Raw genomic sequence first — 26,766 nt, 5'->3', positions numbered from 1 at the left:
CTCAGGAGAGCATATGRACTCTTTCCAAGAAACTTTATGTGAGTCAATGTCTCCATGGTCTGCTTTTCCAGTAAGAGAAGTTTTCCTTAGCATTAAAGTGGCTTGTAGTTACACAGCTTTGCAATTTAGTCTTCTGTACAACCTGAAATAAAATGCATATACTATAAGAAGAAAATAGGCACTATGGAAAAATATTCAAATCTTCTAACCGGTAGAACTCTGCTGATATTTCCACCCCCCCCCCCCCCCCCCCCCCCTTAAAATTTTTTAGAAATCAGAATAAATAGGAATTTTTTTAGAATCTTAGACATATTCATGCAAATATGTTTTTGAGATGTGCTGATTTAATCTGTTTTGACGGTGGGAGAGATTCTGAGGTCTGATCTTTACCACTTTCAATGAGAAAGAGAAAGGAATTGGAGAACTACATTTTTCCAATACTGTTATTCCGGTACACAATCCATTCATGAAAAGACTTATGAAATGTCTTATGAAATGAAAATAATTGTGAAGATCTCCAAGATGGCAATGAGAAAGAATTTTTGTCTTGGATATTTGTTTCATTCCTCTTTTCAAGGGCTCCCTCTTGATTTTGGTAAAAGAAGGAGGCTGGCATRGCCAGAGCAGGTAGGGAACCTTTTGACAGAGTTGGAGATGCAATAATGAAAGACTTGTAATTTTTCAAGTGGTGTTACWAGTGCTACATAAAAATGCATGTAGTGTCAATTCCTGTCATTATCTGTTTGTTTTACATWGTTAGCACTGAGTGTACTTGTGAGTATGAGTGGCAGTAAAATGGTGGCAGTGGTAATGAGACAGGCACCGCTGTGTGTACTGCCTGGCTGCTGGGTGAATCCTCAGTCACTCTCTCAAAGGTTTGCTGGCTACTTTGGTCACAGTCTTGTGCAGTCTAAAAAATTGCATCATATTAACCTTTATGCACATGCAGCCCATATGTWTTAGAAAAGCCCTTTTGAGGGTAAACCATGCTATCCTTTGTTTCCCCCTGAAGAAATGCTCACCACAGATAGCAAAAACGTCCTAACCACCATTCCCGTTACTCCCCTGGTACAATAAAAGGATGTCCTTGTCCTTCCGGTGACGTTGCCTCAGCTCAGTGTGTTGGCTCTGGGCTTCTGCTGGAGTGTGGCTTAGTGTGACATGGGGGAGCCTGAAGTGGGCAAAGCAGTGCATAAAGCTTCTGCATCTCTTAGGCTCCTTCCTAACCCCCCTGGTCGTGGGTAATGGGAACTCGGGTGTCACACACTTTCATGAATTAATCTCCAATGCTGTATCTTTTTCTTTCCTCTTTTATCCCATGTTTGTGTTTTTCCTAATTTTGGCATTCTTCCTATGTATTTCCTTTCCCTAAAGATGGAGGAAGCTGAGTTAACGCTGCATATTTGTCACCAGTGTTGGCCTTTCTCCCCCACCTCCAATGTGAGAGCTCTGTCTCCTTTTGCCAACTGTGATATAAATTAACAAAATGCAGCTTTAGAGAATACATCAGCTGTAGAATGGAGCGTCAAATGTGATATGAGAATAGACGAAAGACCCATTTATATGCTCAACAGCAGCCTTTTCCTGTTCCTATTTTCAGCATCAGCTCAGGAAATGTGCTTGTGGAGCTTTGTGGCACAGTGATATTCCAACTGCATTCTAATGTAACGGTAACATTTGTAACATTTTTGGGTGGCACAAAATAAATGTGTAAAGAAAGCAATCCAAATATAAATTTTGTTTTTCATTTTAATGCCAACAGTGATATTAATATGCTGCATTTACTGGGCATTTATATTTGACCTAGTTAAAGATATTTTAATGAATAGACTTACGAAAGTGCAGCTATGTTGTGTCAATGCACTAGACAGAATGTAGGTGAATACATGCTGATTTTATTTTAGAAGCTAGAATCCAGTAAGTTTCATTTAGAAATATTAAGTTTATACAAGTTTTAATTTTTTTCAAAGTATGTTTGTGCTTATAACAAACTGTTCTAGTCAAGCAGAAGTAGACTAAAAGAAATCTTTAAGATGCTTGTAAATAAATAAAAGGAGTTTACCAAACATACCATTTTAATAGCTACAACCTGAGCCTTATGGCTCAGTGATTTCAACTGCTTAGAGCTCACTAGATTTTTGTTGCTGTTGTTGCTGGTGGTGGTTTTTCCCAGTGCTGTTCATGGGGGTGGGCTGTTCTGTATAGATTTTTAGATGAGCTGAAAAATTTAGAATGTCTGAATCCAATTCTTTTTCTAATTTGTGCAAAAGATTAGAGTAAGAGATATCACAAGTCTAATCTTGCAAGCAGCTCAGTTATTCTTTACTCCTAGTTTGTGTTTCTCTCAACCAAACTATTTTGTCCCCTCTTTTCTGACATACTATCCCAGAAGCTACATCAGCCTCCATGCATGCAGAGAGTTGTGTGTTTAGGAGCTAAGCCACTCCATTTTAATTTCAGATCTAAGCCACTACCTTCTGAGTAATCTGTTACTCAACTCTCTTTTGTCATTTTGTCAATATCTGATATGTAAAAAAAATGAGTGCAATAGGATGTGTGTTATTTTTAAACTGAGTGAGCAACTGTTTGAAGAGAGATATCAGAGCCCTGATTTCAGGGACAGATTCATCTACGAATCATAGAAGTAGTGCTAAGTCAATACAGAAGGTATTGGGTAGGGCCTTGCATTAACTCTGATTTTAATGAGCAGAAGCAGCTTGAAATGTCATGGTAGCTCTGGCAAGGTAAGGTCAATTTTATTTGAAATGGGTATTAATAGGAAGCTTAGTTCTCACTTGGTCTAAGTTTACCCTTTGCTATTTGATGAATTTGTTTTGATATATTTTGTCCCAATTATATTATAGTTTTCTGGAAGCCTATTTAGTGTATGCTAGAGTTCTGTTGTGCTTTTTCCTTTTTGTTGTTTGACTGGAAAACAAAGTGTTGTTTTTCTTCTGATTCTGCTGTCGTTTCCCAATCTACTTTATCCCACTAGGRTCTGTTTTGTGAATTGAGAGAAGTTAGAATAAGAGGTCCTGATTGTGAATGAGTGCCATATTTTGCTGGTCCTTTTTTATATTGTTCTTGCAAGGAGATTTTCCAAAGATCTTGTCCATGAGCATTGCAGCTCTCCATATGAAACAAGAATTGCTGATAGGGGAAGGCAAAAAGCTATAAATTCTGCTGCAAATCTCTGTAAGGAGATTATTTAAGARCTGTTTGCACCTTTTTTAACCATGCTTTCTAAAATCATGCTGCAAAGTGTATTCCTGACCGTAAATTCTCTCTACCTATGCTGGGAGAAGGTAATCCCTTCCAGTTTATGGTGGTGATGGGAAGCACCAATGCAGGGGCCCCTTTCCCTTTGTAGGCTTCCAGACAAGGGTTTAAATCCCTAGGTTTTGCTGCAGTATTTCACTTTCCAGTACTAGTGCTCAAGACTGCCCCATTGCATCCTCTTGGATTAAGTTCTGCTACATTGGCATCATYTCCATTTGGCACCTTTGCTAGGGCGGGTAAAATAAGTAAGGCTCTGTCCTAGTTACATTTTATCCTCAGTTTTTGCTTCATGGTCCAATATGCCATATTGGAGATATGAAAGGAGAAATGAAAAAAGGGACACAGGAAGAYAACAATAAGGGAAGGAATTTTTTAGTTGTAATGGTAGACAGTCACCGTTGTTTAGTGAATCTGAAGTTCAGATGACAGTTGTGAATTTATGACTAGTTAAGCTCCAGGTGCCTCTGGAGGGATATGAAGTTCATCTTTGTGCTTTCTAGACTGGCTTGTGAAAGGGAGTGTGTTGGTGTTTGCGGAGGCCGAAAGCCGGCATTGTGGCCTTACAGGTTCTCAGTCTGAAATTCAGCCAATAATGGTGTATGACTGAGACCTGGGAAAACAGAAGGGAGTTTGACAGCCTGCATGGAGGAGGATGCTACCATAAACAACACGACCTTGGCTGCCTCTGGGAAAGGGAGAATGGAATGTTGAACAGATAAACAGATGCCCAAAGACAGAGAAGCAATAACACGAAACATTAACAACACTGCAGGTTTTACAAGCGCACCAATCATATGCTGACGAGTAGGAAAGCAGCTGCCAATGAGCCAATCAATATTTGCCATAAATGCGGAAGACTTAGTATACACTTGTAGTTAAATAGTTAAAAGGGGCTCAGCCCCCTAATGAAGTAGTTGTAGTTGGAGTCGTRGGTGTTGGTCTATCTGTGTCTGTTATTTCGTGTCGCAGTCCGTCTCAACAGCGACAGGTTTTGGCTTCTTCAGGCTGGTTGTGGAGTGGAAGTATTGCAGCAAAATGTAACTCATCCAAAAAGTGCAATAATTGATGACTTTACTAATCTTGCTGATCAGTAATCTCATTATATACTTTCTTAAACCTTTTGTAGAAGCTCACTTGTGATCTTGGTTGGTATTCATGATTATTTGTCAATCTGGGTATCTGTCCTGCTTGTCACAATGTCAGCAGTGCCATGCTGTTCAGGAGCTGATCTGTTCTAATGTGGGCACCAGTTTTCTTGCAGATTTTTAAACTGAGACCTCTTTCTTTTTTATCCTTTTCTATTTTAATGTGGCTTTGCTGTGGTGAGTCTGGAAACATCTGAAGCATGCATGTGTTTATGTTGAATTTTCCAAGGAGCTGAGGAATTGTCAACAAATGGTCTCACTGAAGATGATTTCTGTGAGCATGAGAAGCTGCCTGTGGTGAGCCACCTTGGGTGCCTCTGGCCTCAGGAGCTCGTGTTTCCAATTCACAGCTAAATAAGGGGATAATTTGAGATCTGTTGGCACCTTTTTTAAACTGTGCTTTTTGAAATTATGCCATAGAAGTGTGGGCATGACTGTATTGATCTTAGTGGGTCTGAAGTGGGGTGACTTGACAGAATGGATTACTTAATAGATTTTGTACCATTTTTTAAGTGTGAAGTACCTATGACAAGTCCTTTTTTCTTTTTTCTTTTTTTTTTTTTGGCTTAGAGTGTGAGTCAGCTGTACTTTTCTTTCTTCTTATTGAGGAAAGAAGTAAGTGCTGTCTTGACCTGAGGATAACATGCTAAACTGGGTGCTGCTGGTTGCTAACTCTGGGATAACCTGGTTCAAGCAAGTTAGGTGCAGAAGTTTGCAACATGCTCAGCTGAGTACAGAAGGAGCTGCCAGTGGCATGACCTAACAGGCTAAATGTGATGGCAGCTCTTGCAATATTTGTGATCTCCTGCTTGCCCAGAAATCCAAGGTGCAACAAATGGGTGCCAGAGGTAATGGCTGGAACAAACAAGGTAGTTCTTGGTGTTTTTCCTGGAAAGAACAAACTCCTGGCATTCCCACATGGCCTCTCTCAGCAGCCAGCCCATTGTCCAGGAGGCAGTAGACAGCTTCTGAAGTGCAAGTGGCCCTGCATTTCAAATAGGTTGTATTGAGCTTTTCTTTTGGTAGTATATCACTCTCATTAAGGATCCTGGCTTTCTATAAAAAAGCAGATACTAACGTGTACAAACATTAAATGTGATATTGTTCAAAACAATTGCTTCAACTYTTGAAGTATTTAAATTGCAATTTGGAAAAGGAACCTGGAGTGCACAAAATATTTTCAATTGTAGTTGCTTAGCTGGATGCTGGTCATTTCTGTTTTCTAGCCACGATTCTTGAGAAGTGTTTATGTTTGAATCCTTAAAATTCCCTAACCAGCCTGGAGAGATATAGCACAACAGCTCTAAGTGATACAAATAATCATGGATTGATTGGTCTGGTTTTGGGCTGCTTTTTATTTTAAAGGCCATTGTAGAGGTCTGTTTTATTCCTTGCCATGCCACCTATGGAGGAATGGCTCACAGAAGGAACCAATGAATCTCACAGGCATGATGTGTTTTGATAGTCTTAAAGCATATTAATAAAAAGAAGATGAAAATTGATTGCCATGTTCCATAGGATTTCACCAATAAAAATTCAGGGCTGGTTATTAGTCCTAATAATATGAAGAACTTATTGATACCATTGATTTCTTACTGCAGAAGAAGGAATGCATAGCGTTAACGCTATTGTGCAAAATCATATTTGAGAGGGTACCTTGCTAGCTTGCTTTCTTGCTGTAAAAAAGCACCATTTTTGGCAGAGAAGTTGAAGCCCAAGCAGCTTGGCTGCAATAAGACAACCACTCTCCAGTGCTGGCAGCCAAGTCTGCACTGCGAGAGACAGCAGCATCCACCAGCTCTTCTCACACTGTCCACTGCACCTAGAGAAGAGAAATGGGATCTCAGCTTCAGCTTTTTGCATCTGTGAGTCTGTCATTAAACCAGAGAGGTACTGATGCTGTAGGAATAATTCAAATAAGTAATCCCTCAGGCCTAGGTTGCATTTCATCCTCATTTGCTGCTTCACTGTCCAATATGCCTGAAGGAGAAATGAAAAGCAGGGACACATGAAAACGACAGTGAGGGAAGGAATTTTTTAGCTCTACTGGTAGACAGTCATTGTTTTTTAGAGAATCTGAAGTTCAGATGAGAGTCATGAATTTATGATAGGTTGGGCTCCAGGTGCATCTGGAGAGATATGAAATGAGTCTAGAAAGAATAAAAATTAATTTGTGAAAGGAAATGTGTTGGTGTTGGCTTCTTCAGATTGGTTGCAGGAGGGACGTATTGCAGCAAAATGTAACTCATCCAAAAAGTGCAATAATTGAAGTTTTTACTTATCTTGYTGATCAGTAACCTTATTATGTATTTTCTTAAACCTTCCATAGAAACTCACTTGTGATCTTGGTTGGTATCCGTTATTATCTTAGTGCTTTGACAAGCATGTTTGTTTTCTAGAACTGATTTTCTTTTTTTCAAAAACCTGTAGTAATTAAATAATGAAGACATCGGACTGTCTTTAAAAAGGATCATTAAATAAAAGCAAAAGAAATTCACTAAAGAAAATGAAGCATTTATTAACCAAGCAATAATTTCACTTTTGCTTTGGCTTTCCRGGAGCATCTTCTGTTGTTTGAGCACCCAAATGAGGAAATTGCTTCCTAAATTGTTTTAGGAGTTCTATGTTTACAGTCCATCCCCAAAAGAGATTCTGAATTTAGATAGGACCTAACAAAAAAGATGCCATAGAACATTTTGTTTCTGTAAGTCTTYTATCCTTGCATTTTCCCAGAAATGTACAACTAGGTTTCATGGAGGGAATCAGTTAATGAGGCGTGCTCACAGTTATTAGACGTATGAGGGGCTATGAAAGAAAATGTGTTACCAGCTATTGCCTTTACAGAGAACAAGTGTGCTTTTAGGTCTTAAAAAAGCAGCAGCTGAATATACCTTAATTATGAAAACTGATTGCAGGGAATGGTGATATTGAAAACTGAAAATGGGTAAACACCAATAGTAGTTGTTACCTCTCTGGGGAAAAGTGTGGTKCAAAGAGCTGTGAAAACATTGTGAAATGCTGTAATGATACAAAAACARTTTTAGATTAAATATTGTAATAGGGCATATTTAGTTGCTCTCAGAGGTTCTGGTGTGTATTTTTTGGTCGAGTAGGAACTTCAGTTTGTGTAATTTTGCCTGCATGTTGACGGCTTACTTTAAAARTAAACAAACAAACAAGAACACCCACAAAAAACCCACAGTAAAATACTGGAGGAAGAGACAGGAGAGTAAAGCAGAGTATAACAGGGACTCCTTTTAAAACAACAAAAGGATGAGAACTGAAGAGTTTAGCAGAGTGTTCTGTGCAAGGTTCTGTTCATTCAGCATTCCTACATATTTTTTTTRCTTACTGAGAGTAGGAAAAAGATCTAAAAATAATCAAGATCACAAAGAAATGTGTGTAAAGCAGTAGCATGGATGAATTTATTTTAACCAATACTTTGGAGACGACACCAATACTTTGCTTTTTAGTAGTTATGGTGATGCTAACACTTGAAGTAATTCCAATATGCTATAAAATACTTAATGTTGGAGCATTCCATGGCAGAGAATCGTTCTGAATGATCTCAGTCAACCTTAAAATAATATTTGCCTTCTAAAGGAATTGGAAACTGAGACTGAAATGTTAATTGTAACTTCAGGCTATAGTGCTTTATGCAGGGTCGAAATCAACAGTGTCTGAAAGCAAAGCCCCAGGTGTATTTGAAGCTTCTTTAATAGGACAAATAAACTGGTCTGTACTAGTCTTAGTCAATCTCTGGAAGTTAATAAGTAGTTTTTATGCTGATTAGGATTTATTTTTCCAATAGTAATAATCTGGTGGCAGTTCTTAAGTTTTGACAGTTTATCTTGCTGTATGTTTTACTAGGACCAGCGTGTTTTATTTCATTAGTACTTTACTACTGCAATAGGAAAATACAGCACAACGTACACCATCATCCCAAAAGCTGCTCATTCCAAGRCAAACTAATGACTCCTTCATTTTATGTGTCAAATCAAAAAGCCCCACATCTATATTTAGATAACTTGCTCACGAGATACGGCAAGATATTTTTACTCAGTCTGCAGCACAGTGAGTTGGCAGGGATGGTGTTTCACATGACTGATAATGCAGAAGTTTCTATTAGTATTGCTCTGGATAGGACAAAGAATTGTGATGAAGAGGGAACAAGATAGAGAGAGTTCACAGTATCCCCCAAAATACCCATCAGAAGAGCCACTTAAGATAAGCATTGCTGCATGCTTGTGGTATTTTGGAAAAGGGGAATTAATATGTGTTAGTAAAGATTCTGTTTCTTTACAGATTTACTACTATTTCCAAAGGCAATTAAAGGCTGCAAGGGATTTCACTTGTTACAGAGATAACTTTAGGAGGAACATAYGTACAGTTATGTTATAGATTACTTCAGAGGTAAAAGTACAGAAAAGAGTAAATCAGTAAATACGAAACTGCTTTCTGTTTTGCCAAAAAAGCCATAGCATTTACCACAAAAGGTTAAGGTATAATGTATGAGGAGAACTGCATGTTGTTCAGCATGTGGCTGATAAACACAAATGAACACAGGGACTCTGATACCATTTTCTCTGAAGAAGAGAGCACAACTGCAGATACCAACAGAAGGGCATATACCCATGGCTACCCATATCTATTGCATCCTACCTCTAAACTGGTGGCTTGTTTGATTGTGGAAACTGGCTGAGTGTAAACTGGCTTTTGATCATTAGTCATCTAATCATCCAATGCGKTTTTTCTTTGAAAAGTAAAGAAAAAAAGGAAAAAGTATTAAAAATGCCACTATAAAATTCTTGTGTCTTGTAAATGATACAAGATGTATCATGTGGAAGAATGGTAGGGCTGCGAACTGAGGAAATACAGGGTAAAGACTTAGAGCGATTCCTAAGAGGTGCTTTGGTGAAGCAGATACATTATGCAAGATTTTATACATGATTCTCTCAGCTCTCATAGCTTGAAAGTAGGTGCATAAGCACCACAAAAGCCAGAAAAGGAGTTTACTGCTTAAACTTCGTGATCTGTAGGAAGAAAAAAACTTAAACAGTGMGTGGCTGTCATTTGTGGATGCTTGCTACATATCCTAAATTATCACTAGCTATTTATTAGAGGTTTAATTTCTTTTTTTTTTTTACTGAAACTTTGTATTAGATAAACTGATTAATTGAACATTTAGAAAATACTTCATACAACACAAACCAGCTAGTTTGTTCTTCATCCTTCAGTGGTGATGGGATTGTATTTGCACAAGTAAAATACAGCTTCACCTGGAAGTATTCTTGTTTCTGACTTCCAAAAGGGTGGGTGTCACGATCCGCTCGAGTTGAAGCGGAGATCGTGATAGGTTCTTTTTGGAATCTCAGAGTGCAAAAGAAAATGAGAAGGCAAAAGTGTATGCTTCAAATAATCAGAGACAATTTATTTGGGTATTTTGCGATAGAAGAGGGTGAGAGGGAGAGAGAGGGAGAGAGAGAGAGAGAGAGAGAGAGAGAGAGAGGGTGGGTCACATAGCTACCAGCTGACGGGGTCTTCCAAGGTCCCACGATGGTCATCAGTCAGTTGGTAGGGAGATCTCGGGGTGGTCTCTTCGGAGGAGACTTTTTATAGTCTTTTTCAAAGCGAGTGGCTGCAGGCCAGGAGGGGGGGTTGCAAGTCATGAGTTGCTGGCCAGGTGGTGGGGAAAGAATGTCTATTGTACAGCATGGGCTGCGGCCTGTACCGTTCTCCTCAGGAACGGTGCGATCATCCGTAGCTTACATCCATTGTTCTCAGCAGCCTAGGAGCTGGAAACTTGGCAGTCCTTCCACCTTGACCTGGCTCAGACTCCTTTGAGCAAAAGCCCCCTTTTCTCCCGCCTTGGGGTTTAGTCAATCGTGAGACAGTCCAAGGTCTTCCATAAGGTCTCTTACAGTGSGTTTTCTAAAGCTTTTAAATTTTGGCACAGTTGCTCTGAAAAATGTAAATGGAAAATGACAACAAATTCTGGGAGTGGGCATCCAGTAGAATATGCTGAGGCAAAAGAACAGTGATGTCACAGGTGTGAAAACAATGTTTTCTTAATGAGAAGGAATCTGAGTTACAGGAAATTAAATCAGGAGTTAAAACAAAGGCTAAGAAAAAGGGCAATAAATTATCTATTAACAAGTACAATTATTAATGAATAATTGACTAAAAATGAAATCCAGTGTCGTCAGAGATAAAGCACCCAATACATTTTGCAGTGGGGGAAAAAATACCCTTGATCAGAGATTGATTTAGTGACAGATGCGGATGGTAAAGCTAGAGTAATTTAGCAAAGGAAGGAATAACAGCAGTTATTTCTGTTGCAGGTTTTGACTAAAGCTGGGGCATATGTCTATCACATGTCATGCTACTGATATAATAAAGATGTTTGTCATGATAAAAGTATATGAGATGGCATCTGCTAAAATAAATAGTCTCAATTGACTGAATATTGATTAAATTAATGAATAACTGCAGAAKTCTTAGTTTCCTGCTAGCATGGTTCCAGGAAAAGGTTCAGTAAAAAGCTGCTTTTTGCCTTYCTGAAACTCCTGGAGACTCTATGGGAGCTGTCCCTGGCATATGCCATATGCTGTTGTCATGATCACTCATTTGTCTGGTGGCTGCTCTCTTCCTGCATGAAGCTGATCATTTCCAAACGGAAATGAAGGGGTGTCTCTCTGCACCCAGAGTGCTGCAGTCTTGGCTCAGGATCTCGTTTGAACTCAGTGATGACCTTATAGTCGTCTTCCTTCCCCCACCCCATTCGTTTCTTGGAGGCAGTAACTGCTTGGGAGTTTCCCAAATCCTTCCTGTGTTGTTGTAATAGAACCAAGTTATTTTAATCTTCTGTGTCTTCATGTCTAACCGAGGTCTGTCCACAGAGCTAATCTTCAGATATATTTTTATTTGTGATCAACATTTTTTCTGTTGGTTTGTTGGCTTATTGACAGGATTTGTTTGTTTTTTGACTCTATCTTGAGCCTTGAGTAATCAACAGTTTGCTGCAGCAGAATCCCCTTCCTTAACCTTCTGGGCTCTCTTGCTGAGGGTGCTCTCACTCCCACTGTCCATGTTGCTGACAAACTTGGTTAACAACACCAGTCCCAATACTGGACCCAAGTCCTGATTAATACTTCTGCTTTTCAGAATGCTGGCAGATGCCTTCCGTGGGATCCGTGGTGACAAGTTTTCTTTCTGGTAGATCTCACAGATAGAGTTGGCAAGTCTGAATAAATATCCTTCATCCCTGCTTTCTTCTGATTCAAGGCTAGGAAAAGATCAGTTGTAACTATCCCTTGCTAGGGAGGCAGAGGAATAGGTATATGGAGAAGTGTAGCCCTGGCAGGTGTTGGCTGTGCAAAATTAGGTGTTGATCAGCCCACTGAGGTCTCTGCTGGCTGCAGCAGCTTTTGGACAAAGGTTTGCTTTTTGTTWTGCAGGACAGCTAATTGCTTTTGGCTCATGTCAAAACAAGTCTGTGGCATCACAGCATCTTTTTGCAGACGTTGAATCCAGATTATGTGATTTTGAGACAGGTTTAGTGTAATTGGAAATTATACAATATTTTTAAGGATTAAAAATAGGAGCCCAGGGATTTGCTGTGTTTCTATGCAACTTTACAAAACTTAAGGCTCTTTTTCCTCTAGCCTGTTTTCCTATCTTTCCCTACCCTCTCTTTTATTTTCTTCTAGAATTGCATTTCTTAAATCTCTGTGGAAGTTGTCAAGGCTAGTTAGAGGAGAATTGCCTGTCTCATGCAATTCCTGTGGTTCAAATACTGCTGAAGCTAATAAAAAGAGACTTCTATAATGATTGTACAGCAGCAGAGCAAGGTTATGTTTTGTAGCTTTGACAGCTATCTGAAAGGTCTGTTTCTGGGTGTTCTTGAAAGATTCTTCTTCCCTGTTTTTAAGAAAAATTGTTGGACARAATGCTTATGATATTGCCATTGCATTATGATATTGCCAACTGATGCAGTTGTTTAGCAGAGACATTGAGAAACAGGCTTGTATGTATACATGCATCTAGWATTTCACACAGAAAGCTCCAGTGTGATTACCATTTCTGCAACAAGACCTGCTGCTAAGAGGGTAGAAAATGGCTGTGATCTTCCTTTATCCTTCAGGTACACATTACAAATATTGCTATGTACATGCACACAGCAATAAGGGAATGGATTTATCGGATTTCATTGTTAGGCAAACTCTGATGGTTATGAATAATATAAATATTCCGGAGGTACTGTGGCTTTTACTTGCTGTCAATGAGCTTTGTATCAATACTAGCATAAATAAAATGTTGCAGAGTTGAGTCTGCTGTGGAAAAGCATCCAGCTGTTGTAATCTTCAGATAACCCGCTACTGTTTTCAGGGTCTCTGATACCAAGTAGATAATTTCTTGTGGGGTGAAATAGAAAGCTCTTTACATAAATAAAGTACGGTGCATATATTTTAATATTAGGTCCTTAGAAGAACACCATGATCATCCCAATGTGGTAATGGGAGATCTTCAGTCAGATGAAGAAGATATCATGAACAGTTCTGATGAAGATGATGACACAAATTCTGATTCCAGCAAAGGGGAGGCTGAGCTTCAAGAAGATAAACAGGTATCTTTTAATCTTTATTTTCTGAAGCTATTCCACACTTTTGCGGTATTTCATAAGTTGTATCCTGTTGGGATATTTTCAAATGTAAAACACACCTGACTGTTGGGATTGAAGTCTGACCTTCTGCTACCTTCTGCGAATGCCAGCGTGGAGTGWTTTTCCTTATTTTAATCCTTTTTCTTCTTCAAATGAGGAGCAGGAAGACAGTGTTAACTCCTAAGAATGCAATGAAGGTATGATGGTTCTGTCCCTCTCTTTGGGGGTACCATGTTCTTATCTTTCTGTCCTGGATGCCCTGAAACCAGCCTGTCCATAGACCAGTGACTCTCCTCAGCAGCAGTCCTGGCAGCTGTCTCCTTTGATAGTAGTTACATCTGCTTCCTTTCCTTAAAAATAATTTAAAAACAAAACAAAACAAGAACAAAGCCCCAACAAGACAAAACAAACAGAAAAACCCAGTGAAACKTTTTAATGCTGGAAGAGTTGGCGTGCTAGGCCTGACTGTTGTTAAACCAAATGAGAAGACTAAATTGGGAAWGAGAAAGAGTCAAGGGAAAAGCTTGTTCTGTGAAACTAAACAAGACTGTACCTGTATAGAATCTAACTTACCTTGCATGCCTCTAGAAATGTCCTCAGCCTTTCACAATGGAGTTTTACAGGAAGGTGTCCCCATCAGGAGCACTCTCAGGCGGGTTTTATGGAGTAATTCAGCACTTGCTGTGAGGCATCTGCTGTCACTGGCTTCAGCTTCCTGCAGCACGTGCGGCCAGCAGCTGGGATTTAACCAACATCCTCCCAGTGAGAGCAGCTGCATAGGAGAATGAAGCAGCCTCTGCCTCGGTCATCAGCTGGGCTTGCTTTATTTTTCCTTACCGCAAGCATCTGTCCGTTTTGATGCTTTATATCTTTACGGGAGTTACAAGGCTCCTTTCCAGTGCTTTGCCAGAGAGCCTTATTTGTATTCCTTTGGTTCTCCCATTAGAGACTCTCAGAGTATCTCTGTCTGAGCAAATGTAAAGTGACCTTTTCAGCACCAGCTGGTATGTGAAAAGTCTTTCAAAAGGGGGTTGAAAACAGACTGTGTTATTTAATTTTGTAATTGTTTAGCAGCAGCATCTTGTTCTCAAAATACTAATTTTCATCTCATTTGCAACTGACATATCTACAGTGTGAATACCTGTGGATATCTGATGGCRGATACCTTGCTCTGCATAATTGACATGTGAATTCAGTCTTGTAGGAAGTGTCAGCTGTGCTTTCTAAATAGGCACAGAGGCCTGAGAATAGGTGTTACAATCTTGTCTGAATGTGATTGACCCACACTGGATAGATCTATGTGTTGTTTGGAAATAAGTTWAATTTCAGAAGTAAGATCCCTGGTTTGTATGCTGATGTTTGTCTATATAGTATGTAAAATAAATAATGTATTTGGCATATATGTGATGTTATACCAAATTATTTAATTTAGAAATCAATTTAAATTTAGTAATTAGGCGTGGTGTCATTTGAATTCCAATGAAAAAAATTAATTTGTATTTATTTTTTAATTTGAATACAACAATGGTATTAAAACCACCTTTSAGTACAGCCTGTTCCATGGTTTAATTTCCAGCACTTGAAACTTATTTACGTATTTGGAGARGAACTGAATCTCCAGAGAAATCTTGCAACATTAGTGCTTATGAACCAAAATTTTGGGGATAGAATGCTGATTTTCTGTTCAATGCCCATATTATACTACCATACTCAATATAGCCTTCCCAGGACTTCCATCTCACTTGAGTTGTATATCCTGTGATTTTTAGGGCTCCTCATCCTTTCTTTTTTTTGCAGCCCATTAAAATGAAAGCCTGAATGTGCAATAGATGTGGTGACAGCTGGCAGCAGCGAAGCATATGGCAAACCATGAGAGCTGTTTTGGAGAAAGGTGTTCTATCTGAGGGAAATCGTACATGGAAGTTACTCTGTGCAGCAAACACATTTGTATCCTGATGCCTGCCCCCATTTGCTTTGTTATATCTGCTCCCTCTGTCTGATATTGGACCGTGCCATTGGTTTTTTGGAAGCCAAATGTGTGTGTGAATCGCAACATCATCTCCACAGTGTTTTGGGCAGCTCACATTTCTKTATCTTTGCAGTACAGTTGCTATGTGTTCCAGCAGCTCTATTAGTAGATTGTCAGAAACTGGCTTTTCTCTTCAATGTGATTTTCTTTTTCTTTTCTTTACTGAAAAACAAGATAACAAAACAAAAAAAAATGTGTATGTCTTTTAAAACCTCCTGAAACACATTTGAGTTCACTCTAAATATTACTGTTGCGATATTAATCAGAAAAAAAARAATCAAATAATATCAAAATGTTTTCTGTACTTTAGAACTTCTGTTAACCATAATTGTTGTTTGCTAGGACTTCATTCATAATGGGCTTCAGTGCTTCCTGTAGTAATTAAAAGGCTGACAGTGTTGTAAAAACTTCTCTTAGCTAATGTTGCTGTTTCCGGATGCAAGCTAAACTGATTTTCTCTCCAATCCTAAAAAACCAGAAGGTGTCAAAGCCAAGAGATTTCAAAGCAGTATGAAGTGTTTTTCTTAGAAGTAACTATTGAATAATTGCATTGGATTTGAGGAACTAATAGCTGAAAACGATCTTTATGACAGCTTCAGTAGGTGTGTTTCATAACATATAATTTTRTTTGCAGAGTAAGGCAGCTGGAAAGAAAACAAAGGTTTACCATATTGCCAAGGAGATCATGAGCTCAGAGAAAGTGTAAGTGTCAATGTTAAACTTAATAACTACTCAATTAATCTTAATTAGGTAATTAAAATGTAACTGTTTGCTTTTTCTTGCTTTTCTGATAGGTTTGTGGATGTGCTAAAGCTCTTACACATTGTAAGTACTCAAAACCCAAATGCAGTTTCCTCTTTAATTTGTTTWATCTATTAAAGTTTTATGTTTCGGTTTTATGGTAGCTACTGTGCCTTTTTTTTGGCTGCATCTAAATATTCAAAAATATAGAAATTAATCTAATTAGGCTGAACTTTAAAGTGTCACATTTAATATAATGGATTAATATTTTGATGCTTCCTTCTAGATCTCCTTAATTAATTTATGCAGTTTCCAATTGAGTATGGGTATAGAATACTGAAATTTATGCTACTCAGGATCATATTTATAAGCCATCTTGTGCTGGCCTATAAATTTGTACATAGCAACAAAAATTAATTTTTGGTTAGAATAACTCCCTAAGTGATGAGGGAAGGCAGGAACAATTTTCTTTTAGAAATGGTACATTAAAATGCACATTCTTGAAGTAATCCAACTAATAGCTAATAACTGTAATGGTGCATCCATCACCATGGCAACATATTTTTTTTGAGGCTGCAGTTCCTTGACAGATGTTTGTTTTCTGATAACTTCTGTGATTGTTGAGTTACATGCAACAAGGATTAGGTGTTTCATCCATGTTTATGCATGGATCATCTGTAAGACATGCTGTATTAAAGGTGATAATAGTAAATTAATGAAGACTTTTTCTTCTCCAGCTCCATTTTGTGTGTTTTCTGTCAAGTTTGCAATGATATGTGTTCGTACCTTTTTGTCACTATTAAGTGCAAGCATAGTGGCTTTTTTGTGTGTTTTCTGTCAAGTTTGCAATGATATGTGTTCGTACCATTTTGTCACTATTAAGTGCAAGCATAGTGGCTTTTTTCTTGGGCAATAAAAGTGATTATATTGCAAACAGATGCATTGGTCTATCTCAGTCTCTTGAGAAGCATGTTCTGTGAAACAAAGGCTCTTATAGASGGTTGTATACAGACCTGTAATACAYAGCTTTTTGTCAGGGAACAAAAAGCTTGCCACATCATTTGCTGATTTCTCTTTTRCTTTCCTCCTAGAAACTAATTTTCTGATTCTGTTCAAGCTTGGTTTTTCAAACCTGTCTCAGTCAGTTATGCAGCCAATATACAACCTATATTCAACATGGTTTCTAATACAGAACTCAATCTTAAATACTGGTTTAAAACAGAGAGTTGTCCTAGGCAAGTTTTAAAGCTATATATTTTTAAATTGTCATGAGTTTTTTTGCATTTAACTTACTTTTTAAAGATGTCTTTACTTTTTAGTGCACCAGTTTTTTAGGGAGTATGTACAGTACTGGAAGGAAAGCTGTTGGTAAAGGAGGATGCAGGCTAGGAGAAAAACAGTGTGAAAAAGGGAACTTCCTGGGATAAACTTAAAAGCTGTCCCCACAATGTAAATGTGCAGTGGTTTTACTTTTCCTTTAATGGATTATTTGCACCTCTGTTTACACCCCACAGTGTAAATGTGCAATGGTGTAGGATATGTTTTACTTTTCCTTTAATGGATAATTTGCAGCTCTATTCATGACAGTCTGCTACTTTCTAGCTGCCAAATAAAAACTCTTAGAAATGTTTTTGGTGGCTAACAATTAACAATCAACATATATTCAGCCTGGTCTAACATGGAGGATGCTAGGCTAGGAGTTGAAGAAGTACTTTGTCCTTAAGTTGGYTTGCAGCGGGAACCTTGGTGAGTGTCCTCGTCAGAGAGAGCACTGGTTTTGAGGCTCTGTGTGTGTGCATTCTTCATTAAATAAAAAGTACCATAGTGGAGAAAGGTTACAGAAATCTGTTTTTTTTTTTTATTTCCACAGAGTGGTATTATTRTATTGGTTGATTTAATCATATGTCTTACAGATAATATTTTAATGTTGATAAAACTATCCTTTTTATTTCATGGGCACTGAACCAGCTTGGCTTACTACTTTCAGTGTSAGGATTACCAACTGCCAATATAGCAACCTCTGACAAATTTCTGAATTAGAACTTAGATTCTCCTAGACTGGGCTCTTTTGCCCTCAGTAAAGATTTGGCTGTTTGGGGGCTGCTCTGTTGCACCTTCTGAGCCATGTATTAGTGGTTTTCTACTTGAAATTAAGTGACTAATTCTACTAGCAATGATCTAAGATGAATAATATTCTCCTCTGTATGTTTTACCTACATCAGCTAAATACACCACATGGCACCACGGAACAGGACTGTTGATGTATGAAAAAGCTTTTTAATTTGCTTCTTCTAAGAGCCTTTGAAGTGGAATCTAAAGCAGTTGAGAATGCAGGAATGTGATTGCAAACTGGTTACAAGTACCAGGGGTTTTTTTGGTGGTTTGTTTTTTTTTTAGCATTTTTTTCTTTTATATTGACAGAGTCAAGTTAGGTGGAGCAACTCATCCAAGATACCAGGGTGCCAGCCTATGTGGACACTGTTGCACACTAAAAGTGCATCTGACTGCTTCTGTTGAAGACACAAAGTAAAATTATAAACACTTGGTGACACTTATAGAAATACTAAACAAGCTGGTCATAACAGAGATAAGGGGCTCACCTGGCTTTGCACACAGCACACGGGCTTCAAACAGACTCAGAAAATGGGGTTGTTTGAGTGTGTAATCAAACATTAGATGTAATTTTAAAATCCTTGTATTTCTGTTACTATGTTAGTGCTCTTTTAGGGGACAAGTTTCCACTAAAACGCTTTTAGAAACTTCTGGAAACGAAGGAGCTTAATCAAGCTAGCTCTTATATATGATTGTATGTGAGATGGTTCATTCATGGCCTTCTGAASGTAAACAAGGGTTGAGAATATGGAAGAAGCTCTATTTTTTCCCTAAGGACACTTCCAGAAAAAAAAGGAGCAGTGAACTGGATGTAAAACACAATGACAGAAGAGAAATAAGCTTATCACTTTTCTCTAAGTTGCCGGGTGCCCAAAAAACACCCAGTGTTTCTGGAAAAGGAGCAAGGCAGGACTGGTGCCCTTTGTACTTCTTGGTTGTAGGATTCTTTGGAGATCAGCAGCACCCTGTTGCTTATTTGTTRTCATTTTTTGGGTACAGTTTTGTTCTGAATTTTGTTCATTTGCCAAAACCCACCACTCTTTTCATTCTTTGTGTTCTTTTTGATTCTGTTTCCTCTCTGCTGCTGTGGTATAAGCAGCACGGCTTCTGGTCTGGCAGAGAAACTTGGTTTTTTGAGAGCCTTCCACTGCAAGGCTTGTCGTGTCACTTTTGCTGTGTGAAAAGAAAAGCTTAGGCCTGTGGACTTTTACCTGAGCCTTTAAATCTGTGCTTCTGACTTAGACCCATGTTCTGTCCATTTTTGGACTCTGAGACCAAGTAAGTAGGAGCCTGTCAGGAGGCACCTCAGCATTTCTGTATCTGCAAGATCAGCCTCTTATTGCAGAAGGCAGATAAGAGGTCAAGCATGGTTTTCTATTGTGTGTCCTTCCAGAGACACTTAGAAGAGTGAAAAATTCTGGTTTCATGTTTCCAWTTTTTAGAAGAAAACTGCACAATTCTCTATATAAAAATGATGTATAGTTTTATATATCTATAAAAACTGTTGTATCCTGTAGCCGAGTATTAGGAAAAATAATTACTAGTAATTTGGAAAAAGAATGTAATGAATGAAAAATAAAATAGCTATGGCCTTTGGAGCAAATTTCTGACCACGGCCCTGGGTTACAACTGACTTACTGTATGACTGAAAAAATCTCTCAACTTCCAACTCCTTTATCTCCACCTGCAGAATTTCAATGTTGACCAGTCTGAGGTGAATATATTGATAAAATTTTAGTCTCTGAGGTGGTTTAGAGCTGCTGAGACACATGACAATGAGTTGCAACTGTAGTCCTCTGACTGAGAAGACTAATAAAATAGTTTTTGTTTAGAAGAAAATATTGTTCTACTACCCCCTCTATTCCCTGAAGTAACATTTTGGGAATATGCCACAGTCATATAATTGATTATTGTAAAAAGATTAGCTACATTATTTTGTTAAAGACTTATGAATTATTTTATTACCTAAGGAAAGAGGTGTGGAACTGCTTGGCAGCACTCAAAAGGAAATGGTATGTGTTTGAAAAATTCATGATCCACAGTTAGTCATAGTCTTGATTAACTAGTTACTGTAGTTTAACTCAGCAGTTTATGGCTAATAGTCTGACTCTAGCTAGGAGTTCCTATTTAGATTTTTAATCATCTATTTGTGAAATCTTCTGTAGCTGTATTCTGAAGCATTCCTGTTTACAGTTTGTCACATCTAGCGGGCTGGCTGTCATGAAACTTCCTCCCCTTCCCTCCTTCTTTCCCATAGGATGTCTGTTAGTGTGTGCATTCCTTGAAAAGGATCCAAGTGTAAACATCCATTTTCCTTAAATTAAACTGACATTTGAGCTATCTGCAGGTGTATTTAGCTGCGAGTTGTATCTCAGTGGAAGGGATTATGACTTCTTTTTGCTTTGCTGATGGTATGTTCTGGGAGAACAGATCCAAGGTGAATTATGGTTGGAGCTTTAGGAATAGAATACAGGACTATGTTTAGATTACATAGTACTTTCTCTTCCAGTTAAATTTCCAAGAAGTTTTAATTTACCCATTTGAAATAATCTTCATTCAGCTATTAGATACCTGAAGGTGCACTTAAGGCAGTCAGCAGCTGAGTGAGGGCTTATTCTGTTCAGTACCTCTTCTGGTTTACAACTAAAATTGTCCTTTTCTGCATAGACTGACACAGGCAGGTCACTTCATGGGCTGGGAATCCTCTGGTGGGAAGAACTGAAGGATTGTGAGTCAGGGCCTTTGCACGGGGGAAGTGCATGAGCTGATCGCAGATGATTCAGAACAGGGTCAGAATTATTTCAGATGTCACAACCCTTCTGCTTCTTTAAGAAAGCTGCACTGAAGGAGTGGTGGGATGAAACAAAAGCAGTGATGGTGATAACTTCCTCAAATACTGCGTAAAATCTCCACGGTTTTAAGGGGAGCGTATGCTAACAGGGTAAATATAATTTCCTACACATTTTCAAGTTGGAAGTGTTTTATCAGGCAGTAATTCAGCAACAGTATGCACTCAGAAGCCTTTCATATGCCTAGACTAGATTTTCCTACGGACCAGTACCCAGTGGGAGGCTGTCTCACTGTAGCATAAACTAAAACTGTTTCTGGTTTGGAAAGAATGTTCTTTCCAGGGATGGTGGTGTGGGCTGTTCTCTTGAAGCAGCTGTGTGAAAACAATTACCTTTACCTAATCAGCAAAAAGTGGTATCAGAAGATGATTATTAGACCAGAATATAATGTAAAACTAGAAACTTTAAACAAGCATTTTGGAAAATGTACAATAGCCTCCCCACTTCTGAAAGGAAAGAAAAATATTCTGGTAAGAATCTGGGATGATTCGGTATAACTAGCATAATATTTTGGATTTTGTCATGCAGCATATGAAACACATCTAGAGTTGCAAATGTTTTTCAGTGAAACAAGCACATTAATTCTGAGGTGTGGCAAGTAGATTTTTGGTCTTTTTTGTTGTGGTTTTTTTTCATTTTTGTGGGTTTTTTTTTTTTAATGAGTAAGATTGGAGTATTTGAAAGACCCCTTTTAAATCAGAAAACCTGTCTTTAAAATTCACTTTTAATGGATTGCTGCATTGCTTCAAACAGAAYAATTTCTAGGACAACCTAGGTGATTGCCTTTGAACAGACTGATGAAAGCAGTGCTCTTCAGCAGTRTTATATAGGACTTTGTGCTAAATACATTTGTAATATAAATCATTTCATGCAGGCATGTATAGATATCAGAGCTGTGTATATATTATTTGCAAGAGCAATTCTGCTTTTATTTAGCAGTGAACTTACTAGATTTAGAAGGGGCTAGGTCCTGGTGCTGTACATTAACTTAGAAATAATAAACTGCATTAAAAGTATTCACCCACTTGCATTAAAAGTTGACATCTGAATACCTTCCACCCCTTGGGGTGAAATTTCAGGGTTCAGTTTGTACATAACCATATTTTACATATGGTAATTAAAACTGATCTATGTTTTGTCCTTTTGGTTATGAAATTACTTGCTCGGAAGGCCAGTACCTTCAAGTGTAAACAGTGTTAATTCCAACCTTGTTACATTTGTTGTTCTTTTCCCACCCCCGTTCCCCAGGCATGTGCTCTCTCTCTGCATTCAACTCTTGAGTTTATCTCAAGATGAACTTGGCATGACAGTTACTTCACACCCACTGCCAGGTTAAAAATAAATATGATTACAGGGACCAATGCATAGTCAGTAGTGAAGATAATTTATTTAAAAAAAAAAGAAGAAAAGCATTGAAGTTTACCTCTTGTTGTTTTGCAGGCTTTCAAAATGTGAAAAGTTCACATTATCTTTCTTTCCCGTATTTCCTCTCTGCAGCACTTCCTCAGTTTACTCAGTTGTGGAAGGGGACAGGGAGTGATGAAGTAAAGTTTTGGTTGCCTGTTTTAATGATAGAGCCTTTCATGGCWTAATCTATAAACTGTGATGAAGCTGATGGATTTTGGGTCAAGCTAGTTGAAAAACCAAATCTGTATTTGGAAAATGCCCTGCAGACTCTTTGAATGCTGTATCTAGAAGTCAAATAAATGCTCTTAACTACAGCTGACGTTCCTGTGTTATCTAGTGGCGCTTGAACCTGTCTCCCTGCTCTCCTTTTGTTGTTTGGTCAGGGAAAGCCTGAGTTGTTGTCTGACCGTACAGMCAAACTGGCTTTACTTTTCACCGTGCAAATAGCCTTATGACATTCAGACAAAATTCTTCTGTTATCCTATGGCAAAGTACAAACAGTGCATACAATTGGGGGTGGGGGAAGAATATTATCATAATATGATGATGCATTTTGCATGGAGCTCTCCAGAATGCCACATTTGAGCTTTTGCCTTTGTAATTCCATGTATCATTTCAGTGTTAAGCAATGCCCCAGGGTCAGAAAAACCCATAAGATGCAGCTGGTAGTTAACCTATGTGTCACTTGTCTGCACAGAGGATGAAAACCAGAACATTTCCATATGAATAACGCCATCTGTTTTTTAACTCCCTTGCCTTTAGTTGTCAGCCTTCCCCCATTACAGCTAGTGCTCTGTATCTCCTTTCAGTTTCTTGTCAGAACTACCCAGTCACACCTTCATGACCCAGAGGGTCACAAAGCAAGAAAGCGTGTCTGGAGCTCACGTTGCCCAGAGCTGACGTAATGAGGAGGGAGAACAGGGGAAAGCTGAGTCTTCAGTTTGAGAGACCCTAAATAGTGCCAGATGCTGGACTGATGAGATAGCTAGTAAGAATTGTACTTGTAGACCTGGGGAGGGGGAAGAGGGGGGATTAAGTTTGTGTGCTTTCTTCAGCCTGAGGACCCTACAGRTTTCCAAAGGCAGGTGTGGACCCCATGCACATTGAAAATATATCTCACTATTGTACTTTGCATATTTCATTGGTCATTTTCTCAGGATACCTATAGATTGTGCATGTGGTATTATGTTTATTAAACACAAACTCCAAATGATCTATTTTGGATTAATTCTCTTTTGCCCAAATTCAAGTAAGGCATGGTAATATGTGTAACACTACCTAATTTGTATTTTTTTTTGTTGTTTGTGACACTGTGCTCAAGTGAAATGCTAGGTTGCTAAATATTTTGAAAGATTTGCTTGCTTGTGAATAAGGAAAATGCCTTATATAATGGATACTAAGTTTCAATCCTAGCCATGCTGATTTGTGTGGCATCAAGATTTTAATTTTAAATAGTTTAATGAGGAGCAATGGGCCTCATCTCTGTCCTGCTGGGAGCTGGTTATAGCATAAAAATGCTGTAAGATCCTTCAAGAGTAAGTAGGGTTTTCCTCCTCCCTGGAAGTGTTTCAAAGATACCAGTCAATGTTGATTTTAATCGTTGCCAAYATTTGAAATCTCATAATTCCCATGTCATTACAATATCTTTTTGTTAGATGTTAATTTTCCTTTGTATAGAAGAGCTGCTACATACAGTAATTTTTTTTGACCCTACATTTTTGTCAGAGGATTATCTTCCAAAATGCTTTTGTGGATGACTTACAAACACTAGGATGATTTTTAAGTAAGATACTATGATTGTATGAGCTGTTACAACAGTTTTGTTTTTTGACTTATATATTTGCAAGAAGACACCCAAGGCTGCCAATAAACTTGCAGATACAAGCTTTGTTTAGCCAGCCTTGGTTTCCTCATAAGTAGTACCAACACGTGTCTTAAGGGCATGTTGTAAAAATAATGAACAACTCCTATATTATGCATGCAGGAACAAGAAAGTAAAGCTCCAGTGTCAAACCAAAGGGATTAAGGCAGTCCCAGGGGAGTAAATTGAAGCTGCAGAAAAACATAACCCATATGGTACCCGCCTTGCCTTTGATAATAGGGAGCAGTGCCTGGAATGTCTGTGATGAAAACTCTCTTGTGCTCTCTATGTTGGTGCTTTGAAGGCTGGTCACTGATGGCAAGGGGGGTTTCTGTCCCCTTTGTACTCCGGCAGGATTTCCGGGATGCTGTGGCGCATGCCTCTAGGCAATTTGGAAAGCCAGTGATTGAGGACAGAATCCTGAATCAGATCCTCTACTACCTACCTCAGCTCTACGAACTCAATCGGGACCTCCTGAGGGAACTGGAAGAGCGATTATCTCACTGGTGACTATCAGTAAAGGGATACCACTCCTTTGATGCTGAAATGTGTCTGGGGGGCTTWTGTGGCTCCATGTGATAGTGGTTTGACTCTTTGTGTTTCATTTACCTTCCTAAATGTCAGAATTTACTTTAAAGGAGACTATTTTTCATTTTGATGTGGTTTTGTGCCATTTGGATGCATCCCAAAAGGTCCAGAAGGCATGCCAATATATTTTTGTAGCAATCACAGTTTTTATTTGAAATTTTGTTTTTAAYTGAAAGTTCTGGTCTTTGCATGAGCATGATAAGTGCACTGATTTCATTAGGGAAGAAAGAGGCTGTTCTGAAGGCTGGTTTGTAATTTAGAGGCAGTTTAGATCTACTGGTTAGGCACAGCACTGATTGGCAGCCTCAATCCCCTTGAAGACCATTCTTGGTTACCGCTGGTGGGTGGAGCTATACAAAATTTACTGACAAAGGCACTGCAAGGGGCAAAGACTTGCTCTTGAGTTTGAAGATCCATTTTCTCAGAAATCCTTGAACTAAAGTGTTCAAACAGTCCAAGACCATTTTTCAAAAACTTTGTATTAAGTGGTTATCATCTAACACTAGTTTGCTGATGTGTGCCTAATAAAGGTTTTTCAGAGTAGCAACTGAGATGGATGCCTATGCGCTGTATGCTTTTTGTTCAGATCATAAACTAGCACATTTTACTCTGAAAAAGAGAGATGTTGTGCTGTAGGGTTAAGATGCATGCTATTTTTAGCTCTAATTGTATCTTTTTTTGTTGTTGTTTCTAGGCTTGAGCATCAAAGAATTGCTGATATATTTGTTAAAAAGGGTCCCTACTTAAAGATGTATTCAACTTACATCAAAGAGTTTGATAAAAATATTGCATTATTAGATGAACAGTGTAAGAAGAATGCGGGATTTGCTTCAGTAGTCAAAGACTTTGAGGTATTGTATTCTTTTATAAGATAAATCATGTTTTGTGACTTTTTAGCAGTTGTGATCCTCCACTGGGCTTTAGAAGCTCTCCTCAATTTGTTTATGTTTTGGTGATGGCTTTTTTTGCTGTAGTCTTGGCTTGAGACAAGAAGAAGACAGGAGGCCTTTTGAAGGATTCGATGTTTCAGATTCAGATTATTTTGAATGCAAACTCAAGAGAATTAACATTTTTAATGCATGGATCTTTTAATCCTGTGCTGTCATTAGAGATCTGGATTAATTAAAACTTCTGCAGTGAGCACTCTTGTCTTCTCTGCCTTTTTGCCTAATGGACACTGTTAGTGATCACAGAAGAGCATGTTGCCCTTGCTATCYTGTTTCCTTTATTTCTGGGAAGCTTCACCTCTCTTCATCCTAGGTCAAAGCACCTGTTTTGAATCCACAGAGTATGAATGCTTATTCATGTCTGTAACGCATGGGCACTTTTGCATGCAGTCTTACACATGGAAATGCTCGCTCTGTAATGCGGTGCTTAACACTGGCAGTAGCACTTTTCAAAGATAAAACGCTTATCCAGTATAATCAGTAGTTGTTTGTAGGGGGGTTTGCTTTTGCTGGAACCTTTGACTGCCATGGAATTATTATTTATTTTGGGTGTTTCTTTCAGATGAGTCCCCGCTGYGCCAGTCTGGCCCTCAAGCACTATCTGCTCAAGCCCGTTCAGAGGATTCCCCAGTACAGGCTCCTGTTGACAGGTACAGTTAAGCTCTTCTGCAGTTTTAAGAGCCCCATCTTCACACACCCCAGGACACCTCTTTTCAGACAGTATCCATCTGTAAAGCATGTTTATCTGAATTCAGATGTGTGAGGCTTTTTTAAAACATGTCACAATATCTGAAGCTTTTCTTATAACCTGGCATCAGTTTAGAGGCTTTCTTTGCTGATTGATTGCAATAAGATACACAAACAAGGTCCTAATATTTCCAGCATTGTGGTGTGTTCTGATGGTAGATTCAACACTACATAGAAAACATGACACCTGTGGTGGTTTTTGGTTGAATCTGTGGTAACGGAAGCCTGTAATTTACTTAGAGGTTGGAATGGTCCTGTTCTGCTTTGGGCTTTGCATTTTGGAGGGATGGGGGTTTAACAAATGAAAAAGAAAATATGGAAAATCGGATCAAGGACAAGAAAGATATCAATACTGCTGTGAACTTCTGTAAGTAGCTTCTTCATTTCTTCCCCCCCCCC

The 26,766-nt window shown here is 38.6% G+C and overlaps 1 protein-coding gene across 2 annotated transcripts in view; it reads left to right on the top strand.

Annotated features, from left to right (window-relative positions):
• Positions 1-26,766, top strand: part of FGD6 (FYVE, RhoGEF and PH domain containing 6) — a 70,738-nt gene that overhangs the window by 17,375 nt on the left and 26,597 nt on the right. For both annotated transcript variants that reach the window (XM_057386975.1, XM_057386967.1), the window contains exons 3-8: positions 12,903-13,050; positions 15,750-15,817; positions 15,910-15,940; positions 24,440-24,591; positions 25,368-25,524; positions 26,183-26,270. In XM_057386975.1, coding sequence (XP_057242958.1) covers positions 12,903-13,050; positions 15,750-15,817; positions 15,910-15,940; positions 24,440-24,591; positions 25,368-25,524; positions 26,183-26,270 — 644 coding nt within the window. The remainder of the gene's footprint in view (positions 1-12,902; positions 13,051-15,749; positions 15,818-15,909; positions 15,941-24,439; positions 24,592-25,367; positions 25,525-26,182; positions 26,271-26,766) is intronic.

This window comes from Malurus melanocephalus, unplaced genomic scaffold (assembly GCF_030028575.1).
Source record: "Malurus melanocephalus ecotype Western Australia unplaced genomic scaffold, MMel_1.1 scaffold_17, whole genome shotgun sequence".
NCBI classification, from domain to species: Eukaryota; Metazoa; Chordata; class Aves; order Passeriformes; family Maluridae; genus Malurus; species Malurus melanocephalus.
This window is presented reverse-complemented; position numbering and strand designations above follow the sequence as displayed.